The 14,021-nt window shown below is 43.6% G+C and overlaps 1 protein-coding gene across 4 annotated transcripts in view; it reads left to right on the top strand.

Annotated features, from left to right (window-relative positions):
• Positions 1 to 11,311, top strand: part of CUNHXorf38 (chromosome unknown CXorf38 homolog) — a 24,641-nt gene extending 13,330 nt beyond the window's left edge. The window contains exons 3-8 of one of the 4 annotated variants that reach the window (XR_002124694.1): positions 523 to 642; positions 2,171 to 2,320; positions 2,614 to 2,793; positions 9,854 to 10,016; positions 10,480 to 10,681; positions 10,966 to 11,311. Coding sequence is in view for 3 of the 4 variants with exons in the window: in XM_019648542.1 (XP_019504087.1) it covers positions 523 to 642; positions 2,171 to 2,320; positions 2,614 to 2,793; positions 9,854 to 10,015 (612 nt within the window). In the remaining variant the exon portion in view is untranslated. The other 3 variants (XM_019648542.1, XM_019648527.1, XM_019648551.1) reach the window with 3 other exon arrangements.
• The last annotated feature ends 2,710 nt before the right edge of the window (positions 11,312 to 14,021 follow it).

The following is a 14,021-nucleotide window of genomic DNA, read 5'->3' on the forward strand; positions in this document are numbered from 1 at the left end:
TGGGAAGAGCGCAATGATGGTGCCAACTTGGGCCAGTGAAGCAACGTCCTCCACAACTAGACTGAAGAACAAAACGACAGCAACTTGCCTGTTCCCCTTCCCCAATTCCCCAGCGCTGTTCCCACCCACCCCCAATTCCCCAATAAAAATCTTAAAAAAAAAAAAAGTTTAAATCTTCTTTAACAACTTAGCCAGTGACACGTCAGTAAGGAAAAGATAAAAGGTGCTTCCTACCTATGCTTCCTGCTTATATGCCATTAAGAAAAGACAGAGAACCAGTTGTGTCTAAGGGTCTCTTGAGAGCAGAGGGACAGATAGAGCACCCCTTTAGTTATTGCCCTTGGCTGAGGCTTAGCTGTTATACTGTTCTTTGACTTGCTTTTTGGACTCGTGAGTCTCCTAACTTGAAACCTCAGTAAGAGAATTGCAGTCATCTTTTGGGAAATAGGCAAGTAACATTGACTCTAGTAGCTCCTCGGTTTGGAGGAGACTCAGGTGCCCCTCGTGCCTCCCCTCCTTCAGGCCTTTATGCCCCGAGGACTGGCAGACAAAACAGGACCCGAGGAATGTGATGCAGTTGCTCTTTTAAGCCTCATCAACTCCTGCGATCACTTCGTGGTTGATCGAAAGAAAGTCACAGAGGTAAGGGCTGTCATATTTCAAACCATACAGTGGGAGTCATTCATGTCTGTACTGTGAAGACCATCCGAGAAACACACCCTGTCATCCTAAACCAGCGTGCAGATATAACATGCAGTCTCTCCCCAAAACAGTGGTGTGCAAAGAAAGTTAGACTTTGCTTCAAAGTTGGCATCGCTCAGCAGGCTGGTGGGGCTCACATCCCATGCGCCTTCTGTGATGTCCAAGACCTCCCAGGTGAATGCAGTCAGGAGACTGACCCTGCAATCCTCCTAATTGATGCTTCCTGACAATTTGCTATTGTACCATTCACTAAACTAGGTGAACCTCAATTTCTCTTCCCTGTTCTGCCATAAACAGAAGCAAAGTTATTTTCTATATTAAAAATATATGTATTATAATATATATAAATATATAATATATAAAAATATATTTTCTGTAATAAAAATAGATACAGAGCAATGTGTTATTCTGTCCATTGTATGCCAGCATTTGAATCCTGCCCTTCTAAATCTCATTGGCTAAATAGTTACAAGACCAAGTTACATAGAATTGAAGAAAATATAAACACTAGTGGATAAACAAGGTCAGAATAGATCGCTATGCTTGTCAGATTTCTCCTGGGAGATTTAGGCTTTATCTGTTTCACCAGAGAACAGCTCTGGCACATTTATTACTCTGAGGGTCATTGAGAATATATTTGAATGGATTATTTATAATATATAGAGAAAATGCATGTATATTTTACTAGCATGCCAGCAGCTGAAGGTAATAAGAACCCTCTGTATCATCAGCAGAAACAAAAACTATCACAGTACAAAGTTGACCCCTTTGATATCTCTTAATGAAGATGTGGAAGACATTACATGAATGAATTAGTGTATGATCAAGCAGCACCATTTGTCTTAAAATATAGGCAAAAGTTAGTTTTCTTTTTATCATGGTTTCCGCATCAAAAAACTCCCTTGGGGGCCGGCCGAGTGGCTCAGTTGGTTAAGAGCTCGCTCAAGAGTTTGAGCTCTGAGCATCAGCGGTTCGATTCCCGGCCTGAGCTGAGTTGCCGGTGAGCCACCAAGAGGTGGCAGGATGGCTCAGCTAAAAAAAAAACAAAACTCCCTTGGCTCAGCTTCCTGGAGCTCGAACACTATTTAAAAGATTTTTGCATTGTCTGCTTCAGCCTTTGGGTGTACCCAAAGCCGATAGCCGATAGCCGATAGGCTTGCTCTTTGGCAGCTTGTTTGCAGTTAAGGGATTTGGGGAATTGTAAGAGATATCAAACCAGGTACAGGATTTCAAGGGCTAAGGATAATTGAAGACTTGTTTGTATTTCTTAACCCGGTGAATTTATTATTCATGTGGCCGGGGCTTGAACATCGTCCAGAGCCTTGATAGCACCGCCAGGCCACATGTGTGGTTTTTGTCATTGACAGAGCCTTTCTGCAACTTTTTTTTGGAACTACAAAAATCTCAGTTTATCCCACTGTTTGACTTTGAAGCCTTTTCTCTTTCTTTTTTTGGGGTCTTTCTGTAGGTGATTAAGTGCCGTAATGAGATCATGCACTCTTCGGAGATGAAGGTCTCTTCTGTGTGGCTTCGAGATTTCCAGAGGAAGATCCAAAATTTTCTGAATGAATTCAAGAGTATCCCAGAGATTGTGGCGGTGTACTCCAGGATAGAACAGGTAAAAATTCAATCGAACAGTTCTGGCATTAAAAACTAAGGAAAAAAAGCAACCACCATCCTTCATTTAGAATTTGAAGTTTGTTAGATTTAAAGGAAAGTTTAGAATGTAAACGGGGGAAAACACATTGATATGAAATCTAGAATTGTGCTGAGCTGAGACGCTTTCCTGTGGTCACAGAATGTTATTAAAGTGGATCCAGTCAATGATGTTTAATTACAAATTCTTTCACTAATCCAGTGGAATGTCTCTTCCATTCAATCATTTCGTATATTTGTTTGGAAATCCAACAGCTGTTGACATCTGACTGGGCTGTTTACATCCCCGAGGAAGATCAGCGAGACGGGTGTGAATTTGAAGCAGGCGTTTACCTGAGCGTGAGCCAAGTAAATGAAATAGAAATGGAATTACTAAAGGAAAAACTTCAAGAGATATATCTTCAAGCAAAAGAACAAGAGGTGTTGCCTGAAGAGGTAAAAAAAAAATGTATTATATCCTCTGAGTGAGAAAACAAAACAAAGAAAGGTGCCGGGGAGGAAGACTAGCCCATTTTAACATACTGCCAGTTATGGTTCTGATTTATAAGTCAAATAATTTCCAGAAATGAATATTCTTTTAGCACAGATTAACATTACCTTTAAACAAATATTTTCACTTAATCAGCAAATATTTGGGTGCCTAATGTGTGCCGCAGAGTAGAACAACATGGTAAGGGCTACCACAGAATTCTAAACAAAGGTCCTGGAGATTCTCTGCAAGTCGGGGTGAGGGGGGTGGATTACAAAAACAGGCTTTGCTGAGAAGGTGCTGTTGAGCTGGGACTAACAGAAACAAATCAGTTTGGCACATTGGCACGAGCAGAAGTGTGTTCTTGGTAGAAGGAACAGCACCTGCCAAGGCATGAAAGAATAGCTTGGGCATGGGCAGCGGCAAGGCGCACAGAGGAGGCATGGGCAGATGTGAGGTGGTCAGGTAGACTGAAGCCGTATTTTGAAGGTTTTCTGTGCTGCACCAAGGGGTTTGGAGCTTATTCCCAGAAAGCGGTAGAGAGCCAACAGATGTTTCTAAGCAAGAAAGAGTAAATGAAATAGAGCAGATACAGCTTTTAGAAAGTTCACTCTTATGGCAATTGGAGGTTGGAGACTAGCCAGGAGGCTCTTTCAGTCGTGTGAGGGTGAGAGAAAGAGGACAGAAACTAGAGGTGTGGAGAGCCAGACTCGGGAGGCATTGCTTGGGCAGAACTGATGGCTCTTAATGACCGATTAGATTACTTGGAGCATGAGCATGGGACTGGAAGGAGGGGGTTAAAGGATCAACCAGGTTTCTAGTTTAGGACATTGCAAGCTAATGATGGTTTTAAGTCCTGATAGGGAGTACAATGAGATGAATCCCCTTGGTTACATGCAAGGTATTAAAAAAAAAGAAACAGTAAAATTGTATTCCAGTAAGGTTCCGAAATATTCCAGCACCTGATGGATTAGAGTTCTAGATCACCAGATCTTAGACAAATTATTTTACCTCTCCATTCCACTTTGTCTGAGGAAAGTAGTTTTTGCTGGTTACCTCATTAAACACAGAGAGGGTGTTTATGTACTATTGGTTTGTCGGAAAAGTCATGACGCATTTTTGCAACAAAAAATACGTCATGACTTTTCCAACAGCCCAATACAAAGTGCATACTTCATTCATGAAGCCACACTCCTTGCTGGTTCATATGCATGTGTTAACTGTTCTGACCTTGACCGAGATGCTTCATTCAACTTGGTGAGCCCCTTTAGCACAGGTACTGGGTACCTTTGGTTTTGGGGTGTGCATGCCCTGGCACACCAGAGGTATTGAAAATGATGAATAAGACTGTTTCCTAAATCCATGTGTTTCATCTTGCTTTAATTTACAATGCTGTTAGAGCCAGCCCCAGCTCTCTGTCTGCTGCTGCTTTTAGAAGCAGAGTCGATCAACGGAAGACAACCCGAGGATCGGGCTCAGGGTCCCTGAGTCGTCAGTATTTCCCCCTTCCTTCTTGAGGGAGCTGCAGTTATTTCCTGTTTGTGTAACAAAGAACAAAACGCATCAGCAGCAGCACACTCAAGCCAGGAGTCTATGTGAGCTGTGAGCTGGAAAGGAAGATGGTAATCATCTTATATCCCCTGCTTTACACGCCAGGCAGTGACCCCAAGGCGCAGGCACTGTCAGATGCAAGGCCACACAGCTGGGGAGTGAGGGCTGGCCAGGGGTCTCCCCGCACTTGGCCTGTGCCTTTTCACTGTCGCACTGCATCTGGTATCACCAAGCAGCTGGTAACTGGAAATTTCAAACCCTCGTTATCTCTGTTCTACAGAGAGGAAATTGGGGTTGATTGGCTTGTCCTGTGGGTCCCCAAATCTCTAGATAGAGTTGATCAGTTCTCATTTTGCGTGTTTTCTATTCAGTAGACCATGGCATTTCTCTTGATATTTCAGTTGATCAAAATGTTAAGTTCAGATTGATTGGTATATTATCTCTAAGAAGTTGAAGGTTGGCTTTCCATGATGTGTGGCACTTGACCTTGTTTGAAAGTTGAGTGCCAGATATGTTTATCCGTGCTCATTAGGGTTAGTCTCCAAAGTCAGAGGATTCGATAAACCAAATTTTAGGGACTCTAAAATGCCATCAATTATAAGACACACCATTAATTCAGTTACTTCTAAGAAAGAAAAAAAATGCTGCCAATTTATTGTAAGACTATCAATGGCAAGGTGCGTTCTCATTTGAGATGTTAAAATATGAAGGAAAAAAAAGTGCATCTAGGAATCAAGAAATACAGTGATTATATTATAACCATAGGACTTTTTTTGTGAATGTTTAACAAGACCTGTTTCTGGTGTTCATTAAAGGAGGGGGAGTATGGTTGGAAAGCCAAGTTGAGAAAAAAATGGTGAGTGGTAGCAATTTAGTGTGATGGTTCCCAAAAACACATCACAGAGCTTGGGAGTACCAAGGAGCACATAGCAGAGAGCTCATCATCTCCATTCTTTTCTGTTAGATTTAGAAAACAGAAGATTTAATAGTCTTATTCATCATTGTAAATACCTTAATGATATCTAACATTAGAAAAAGGGGCTCCCATGAAACTACACTGCATGTATAACTGTGGTTATAAAATGCGTTCTGCTTCAGAGCCACATGGGAGCGGCAGCTGCCCAGGCCCCTCGGGACACATGTCGAGTGTGTCTATCAAGAGCCCAGCTGAAGCAGAATTCAGCTGCCACCCAGGAGCCCTTCACATATTCCTGCCAGCCCGCCGTGCTGCGTCAGGACCTGGGAATTTAAAAATTCAGCTAAAGAAGGTTGAGTGCAGTAAGTGGCTAAAAAAAGAACATGTAAAGAAATTTGTACATTCTGAAAAAATCATGACTGATTTCATAAACCCTGGTGAGGGAACCATCTTCACAGAGCTCCATGGGGAAGCTTGCAGAGAAGGAGCAGTGACAGACAGCATGTACTCGAGGCAGTCAGGGAAAGGATCAGAATGATACTTTATTTATTTATGTTTATTCCAGAAATATTTACCGAGCAAGTGTCTACGCTGTGCCAAGCACAGTTCTAGAAACTTGCTGTGCATCAGCGAGCAAAACAAAGATCCCTGTAGGGGGAGACAGACATTAAACAGTCAACCTAATAAGTAAATGATGTGGTGCCTTAGAAGAAGCACTGTGTGGAGCAGAGTATGGGGGATCAGGAATGGCAGAGTGCGGACGAGGATCAGGCCGCAATAGAGTGGTTAGGGTGGCCTCATTGAGAAGGGGAGACTTAGCCACACCTTGGAGGAAGTAAGGATTAGCCCTGTGTTTATCTGGAACGGAAGTATTCAGGCAGAGGGAATAGCAAACAGTAGAGCCAGGGTGGCTAGAGTGGGGTGAGGGAAAGAATAGGGTAAGGAGGTAAGAGAATGAAGAGGAAAGAGGCAGGTCCTATTAGGCCTTGTGAGCCATGGGAAGGACCTAGGCTCTGGCTCCTGAGATGGGAGCTGGGGCACAGTTCCCAGCAACACAATGCCAAAAGGAGCACATTAGCTGCCATGTTGAGGATGCCAGGGAAGGGTGGAGGGCAGTTAAAGATAAAAGCAGGGAGACCCATTAGGAGGCTGCTGCAGTTACCAGGTAGGAGAGATGATGATCCAGACCAGCGTAGAGGGGGTAAGAAGGTGGGCAGATGTGGCATGTGAGAGAAAGAGCTTTCAAAGACAAGTTCAAAAGTTTTGGCTTAAGTGGCTGGAAGAATGAAGCGCTAAGCATCTTAAAACCTGTAACAGTGCCTGTTAGACTGACTCCCACTAAACAGTTATGAAATAAATGGAGGAAGGAATGTACCAGACACAAAAGCTAAATGCTTTTAGTAGGTTATTTCTAATCCTCACAAGAATTCTAGATGGGGTTGCTAGCATCATCCTTTATTTGCATACATGGAAGTAAGCTCAGAGAGGTCAAGTGTCTTGCCCAAAGTCACACAGCTGGTTAAGCGACAAAGCAGGGCTTCACTATCTAAGCCTGTCTGACTAAGTTCCATAGTTTTTTCAGTTTTCCCAGCTCTACTTTCTCTTCCCACTTTACATATAAACATGCATAAGCCTTCCCCATTCTTAATAATTAAGAAAAACTTCTTTTGACTTTTTCTCCCCTCTCCCCCGCCCCACAAACAAGCTAAAATAATTGCCCCTCTTAAGCAAATGTCAAGGGCAGAGAGGGTCAGGAGGTGACAGCACAAAGGATCACGGCTCCCAAGTCATCAAATGAGAAGGTCTCCAAACAGGGAACGGGAGAACCTCACTCCATCTTGGGTCTATGTGAGGTGCCCAGACCCAGCCAGCACGGTCACGGGCATCTAATGGGAAGTGCAGGAAGAACCCTGGGGTGCTTCTAGAGCACCAGGCACAGACAATAAGCACTAACTGTACAGTATCCACGGTTACTAATGTATGCTATGAATAATGTCACTGGTGTAATCTTCATTTCACGTGTTTATGGTTTCCAGATTTATTATTTAAAGCCCAGGTGTCTTTCAGGGCGCTGTAGCCTTGTTTCCAGCCATGTAATAAACAGCTCCAGCTGAAGGGCACGCCCCCAACTACTTACTAACTTATCTAAAGACCTCCTCCCTGGCCCGCCTGCTCCATATTCATCATGGCCACAAGCTGCAGCCAGTCTTCCCCACTCCCTTCCATCCCTGGCAGCTATCATCCAGCATCTGGCTGTCTCATTCACTGACATCACAATCACCTGAGTGCTTGCTTAGTTTCACCCTAGACCTACTGCGTCAGAATCAACCACGTACACTCTCTAAAGTTTAAGAACCACCTCTCTGCTAGGGGTACGGTACTCTATCATTCTTCATTAGATATAGATCATCTTGACTTAACTTGGAGTTGGGGGTCCTCCATTTAAAAAAATTCACCACACCCAAAAATGAGTAATTCGCATCTTTGTAGTAAGCACAGTGACCAGTATCCTGGGATAAACCCTGTGAAAACACTTCCATGGTACAACTCTGAGAGTACTTTTATTAGTTTAAATAGCGGGAAGTACGTTATTAGTGGGAGTTTAAATTGGTACAACCTCTGTAGATGGCAGTTTTGGTAAAATCTATTAAGTTAAAACAGAAAACTCTATCAGAATTAAAACTGCATTTCACTTCTAGAAACAGATTCTACAAATAGACTTGTCACTTATACAAAATGACACATGTACCAGGTTAGTTACTATAGCATTATTGGTCTCAGCAGAAGGTTTGAAATAATATATTAAAATATGAAACATCTGGGGCTGGCCGAGTGGTACGATGGTTAAGAACTGGCTTGGGACGCCAGAGGGCCCCGGTTCGGATCCCACATATGAGGGCCAGTGACACTGCCCTCTACAGCTAAGATGCTGAACAACAGCTCAACCTGGAGCTGGGCTGCCGTGAGTCACCGGCGCCGGCATAGGCTGCAGCCCCTGTGGCAGTGGGTTGCCATGGGCCACCGTGTGTAGCCAGCAGCCAGCGTGAGCGGCCAGCAGCCGCAGTGAGCGGCCATCCAGAAGCCGGCGACTGATGTGCCTCACCCGGGAAGAGCGCAATGATGGTGCCAACTTGGGCCAGTGAAGCAACGTCCTCCACAACTAGACCAAAGAACAAAAGGACAGCAACTTGTTTGTTCTCCTTCCCCCAATTCCCCAATTAAAAAAAAAAAAAGAAACATCTGTAATTGAAATATTATCCAGCCATTAAAATATATAATGAGGCCACTCTTTATAATCTGATGAAGAAAAGATCAGTTGAAGAACAGTGTCCAGTATGCTGCCATTTGTATTTTTTTTAGAGTGTGTATACAGTGTATATCCATCCTCACATGGAAATGCATAGAATATCTCAGGAAGAAACAAGAAATTTCATTGTGGTCACCTCTGAGAGGAGGAGATAGGTGACTTTTTACCTTGTACCCTTGTGCTTATTTTGAAGTTTTTGGTTTTCTTTTTTTAAGATTTTATTGGGGAATTGGGGGAGGGGAACAGCTCTGGGGAATCAGGGGAAGGGGAACAGACAAGTTGCTGTCCTTTTGTTCTTCAGTCTAGTTGTGGAGCACGTTGCTTCACTGGCCCATGTTGGTATTATCATTGAGCTCTTCCCAGGTGAGGCACCGGCCTCTGGACGGCCACTCACCGCGGTTCTTGGCAGCTCACACCAGCTGCCGGCCGCTCATGCTGACTGCCAGCCACTCATGGTAGCTTATGGCAGCCCACTGCAGCAGGGGTGACAGCCCTATGCTGTCACCGGCGGCTCACAGTAGCCCAGCTCCAGGTCAAGCTGTTGTTCACCATCTTAGCTGTAAAGGGCAGTGTCATTGGCCCTCATATGTGGGATCTGAACCAGGGCCCTGCTGCTCAGAGCCGGCGTCCCAAGCCAGCTCTTCACCAACGCGCCACTTGGCCGGCCCTCATTTTGAAGTTTTTACCTGTACATGTATTACTATTAAATATATATACACAGATACATACATAGAAATCCATGTGGATAACCATACACAATGTACATATCCATATCCATATGTATGTACATATTTAATACATGTACAGGTACAAAATTCAAAATGAAAGGGCTTCATTTTATTTTGATATATACATACATATATATGTGTATGTGTGTGTGTATATATATATATGTGTGTGTGTGTGTGTGTGTGTGTGTGTGTGCACGCGCGCGCGGGTATGGCCCTTTCCTACAAATGCAGGAAGTTTTAAAGCAAAAAAATTTGAGGAGGCAAGCAAACACCCCCTTGTGTAGCCCAGAGCCGGCTCTCCTGGGTCTCGTTTTGTTTGAGTAGAGGGTGCTTTATTTTAAAGGGTTTGTTTGGTTTTGTTTTTCACACCTTATCCTGTTTGTGGACAGATGCCTATAGGTTTCTATCTCTTGGTGGACACCTGAGTAGGAGCCAGTCTTGGAGCTAGTAAGTTTTTCATCTGAATTACAAGTCTGCTATAAAATTATCTGAACTGTACATCGTATGGTTTCTTCTTGCAGATCTCAAATCAACTGGAAGTGGTAAAAGAATTTCTAAGAAAAAACGAGGATCTTAGAACTGGTCTTACAGAAGATATGCAGAAGCTAGACAGCCTCCATCTACAGCATCAAAAACTGGAGTCAAAGGAACCGGGGGCACAGAGACCTGAGGGGAAGGTCTGAGGTGAATTTCGGTATTTGATGTTAAATAAGGACAGAATAGCCTCATCTCTTTGATGTCTGTTCTCTTATGTAAGGTCATAATGAACACACAACTTAGTCTCATCTGAAGTTTTCCTATGTCATTATTATTTGAGAGAAAAGACACTGGGCTTTGTGCTCTTTCTAATTGATGGGTCTCACATCTGTGAAGTAATTCAACATAAACGCCCTGTCAGCTTTGTTTAGCCAAATATACATGAAGTCATTGGTCTGGTCTTAAGTGAATCAACTTTATAACATAATCAAAAAGTATGTCAGCCCAGAAGTGAGGCTGATAACGCCTAGTTCTTAGCTGTGGCATTAATAGCAACTTGTTAATTTCCATAAGAAAAACTTGTTAAAATAACTGTCTTCATTATTTTACTCTTGTTTTCCTCAAATAAAATTAAATATTTTCTTTTACATTGTCCTTTGACAAAAATCAGGCATGTTCTATGGAAGTCGGCATGGCTCCTACCTCAGGCATCCTGTTCTGTGCAAAAGGAAAAACTTACCAGAGTACTCTACCCAACCAAAACGGAATTTTTGTTGTCTTTTCCTGGAGTTTCCTTTGACTCTTTGGGAGCATTTATATATATATTCAGAAGCTTGGCGTTGTGTGACCTATACTGACCAAAAAAAAATTAGGTACTCTTGTGCCAAAACTTGCTATCATCCGGGCGGGTGTGTGTGTGTGTGTGTGTGTGTGTGTGTATGTGTGTGTGTGTTTTATTTTTATTTTGTAAGGGTAAAATTTGGTAAATCAATAACACAGTTATACTTAGCTAGTTTGCAGTTTGATTCACCGCATAGCTTGCTATCTAGCCACCTGTAATTAAACCTAGGTAGTTTGCAGTGGTATTAAGCTGTTTCCTCTTTGTTTTTCCCTTCACTGATTAACTGAAGAACTCTGTTTTATTCCCTTTCTCCAGAGGACCCGTACCTCGTTAATGCATTTAATTAACAAAATCCTAACCTGGAAAGGGCAGTTTCTTCATCCTCAGGCACCCAGACACTGGAATACACATAAAGCCTCAGGCTGTGGTGTCTGAGTGTGAGTCTGGAGTCCAGAGATAACATTATCTTAAAACAGACCAGATCCCAGGAAGCAATGTCAGCCCCTGGACCTGCCTGACTGCCTCCCCCTTGCCTTTGTTCTTGTGTGCCTATAAAACCTTCTGACCCTTCTAGGAACGGGGAGGCGAGGCGGCCTTTGGACAGGAGTCCGCCCGTCCTCCCCGAATGCTGGCATTCTGAATAAACCTGCTTTTCTTTCCACCCACCTTGTCTCTCGATTTTTAACTTTTTCAAGCTGGCAGGCAGCTGGACTTAGCACAGCATCAGTTTGTTTTGTTTTGTTACTATGTAAACGGTTGAGATTCTTTTCTGGTCCTAAAGTCTAGCTGCTTGACACAGTAAAGGCTGTGTTGGACCAGGCCTGTATGCAGGGTTATGCGGTGTTCTCTGCCCGCTGGCAGACAAATCCTGCCCCCACCCCTACCCCCATTTTCAAGTCTCATTCATGAGGATGCCCAATGTTAAGATTGGGGGATTGTAATGGTGGCCCTAAATCTTCTGTTTTGAGATTTGGATCTCTGGTATAATTTGATTTAACAAGTGTAATTTAGCATGGGACTTTTTGAAAGCTTTCTTTTCTTTCTTTGCCTCTTAATGATTCTGCTTTCTATACATTTACTATGCATACCAGTTTCCCTGTTCCTATTTACTTCAGCCCCAGTGCTGGCCCTGTGACTTGGGAGCGGTTTTGCATCTGTATGGGATCCACTCCTGGCTCCAACCTAAATCTACATAACATATGCAAAGGTTGCCATAACCGGCTTAACTGCATCTTCCCCCACCCCCAAGGGATTAAGCAGAACTCAATATAAAATTCCACAATAGGCTGAAGGGATTTACATCTTGGTTAGAAAATATAAAACTTGAGACGAAACACGGTAGTTTGCAGTTGTCTCCAGCAGACTCTGCCCAGCCGACCCTCCTCTTATTTTAATAAACCTTCCTTCTGTATTTCTACCTGCCTCGTGAATCCTTTCACGACCCTGCGAGCAAGCAGCCACAGCATCTTAGGGGCGATCTGTGATGTAAAAGTGGAGATATAAATTCTTCCTTTTTGGAAGAAGGCAAGAAAAAAAAGTTGCCTGAAAGGATCTTTTCTAGCCATTTCCAATTAGGACAGAACTGTTACTACTGTTTCTGGTCGCCTGAGGCAGTGGGACAAGGAGGTGGGCCCAGGCTCGTCACTGAAGGGCTGAAGAGCACAGTGACTTGACTGACGAACGGGGTGGAGGGCCCAGACCAGCGTCACAAACAGGGATGCTGGGGAAAGCGCCGCAGTTGCTAGCTTATTCATGGGCCCTGTTGCCTCTGGACCATCGGGGACAGAATTGCCACGTTCCCTGCCGCCTGGACAACTTACCCAAGTGAAGCCAGAGCTCCTTTGTTTCCTCAGCTGCCCATCAAGGATGTGATCTGCAGAGAAATGGCCAAGGGTGGGGTTATGTTCAGTATATTTTTACATTAAGAGGCGTTTAATGTAATTTTATAAAACCTGGATGAATGCAGATGTGCCTGTAACTTCCTGCTTTAATCATTCCCATTACTGTTTGATCTTTAATCATGAATTTTCTTTATCCCTTCATTTCATAGAGTCAGTTCCTTGAGACAACTTTAATAGTAAAGTAAGAATTTTCATTCATCTTGCAACTCCCCCCAATCTAAGAAACTTAATATTTCCTAGCTTCTAGATATAAGATACAAATTAAATCTTGATTCACTACGAATTTAAGACCTGATTTCTAACTTTAGGAACTTAGGGTTATGAACACGTTTCATTTCATAGCTCTAGTATCTGTTAGCTTTTCCTTTATCTAGCCAACAAACACTTATCAAGTGTCAACCATGTGCCAGGCACTGACATAGATGCAAATGTGAGGATTTTTAAGGTCTGGATGATGGGCTGCGAGCTTTCATCTTCCTGGATTTAATGTCTGCTCCTGTAAATTAAAGATATTGTTCAGAAAACATTATGCTGGCAGCATTTAATTACACTGAAATTGAAACAAAGAAAGGAAGACATTTCCAGAGAGAGCTGAAAAGCAAATGTGGCAGGCCGGCCGAGTGGCACGTTGGTTAAGAGCAGGCTTGGGATGCCAGCTCTGAGCAGCAGGGCCACAGTTCGGATCCCACATGGGGGCCAGTGACACCGCCCTCTACAGCTAAGATGGCGAACAACAGCTCGACCTGGAGCTGGGCTGCCGTGAGTCACCGGCGACGGCGTAGGCTGCAGCCCGTGCTGCAGTGGGCTGCCATAAGCTACCGTGTGTGGCTGGCAGCCAGCGTGAGTGGCCAGCAGCCGGTGTGAGCTGCCAAGAGCCGCCGTGAGCGGCTGTCCAGAGGCTGGAGACCGATCTGCCTCACCCGGGAAGAGCGCAATGATAATACCAACATGGGCCAGTGAAGCAACGTCCTCCACAACCAAAACTACAGCAACTTGTCTGTTCCCCTTCCCCTGATTCCCCAGAGCTGTTCTCCTCCCCCAATTCCCCAATAAAATCTTTTTTTAAAATGTGGCATGTATAGGACATCAACCTGTGGGCGTCTCTTCTGCAGATCTGTGCATATGGGCACAGGGCATGCACAAAAGGGTGTTCTCGGCAACATTGGCAGCCAGTCATCAAGAGAGTACTGGATAGAGGGAGCGGGGTTGTCACTTTGTGAGGGGTGAAAAGCATAACCAGTGCATTGTTTTGTACCCCTGAAACTAATAATTAAAAAAAAAAGTACTGGTTAAATAAATCTTAGAGTATTATGCAACTGGTAAAGAGAATGAGGAAATGCTGCATTGCAGTAATTTGGAATAATCTCTAAGACATATTACATAGAAAAGCAGAATGTTTAACAATGCATAGCATGCTGTAAAACTATTTGTATTTTCAAATAACAGGTCTGGAAAGTTGTGTGTTTTTCC

The sequence above is a fragment of the Hipposideros armiger genome, unplaced genomic scaffold (assembly GCF_001890085.2).
Source record: "Hipposideros armiger isolate ML-2016 unplaced genomic scaffold, ASM189008v1 scaffold_7, whole genome shotgun sequence".
In the NCBI taxonomy this organism is placed as follows: Eukaryota; Metazoa; Chordata; class Mammalia; order Chiroptera; family Hipposideridae; genus Hipposideros; species Hipposideros armiger.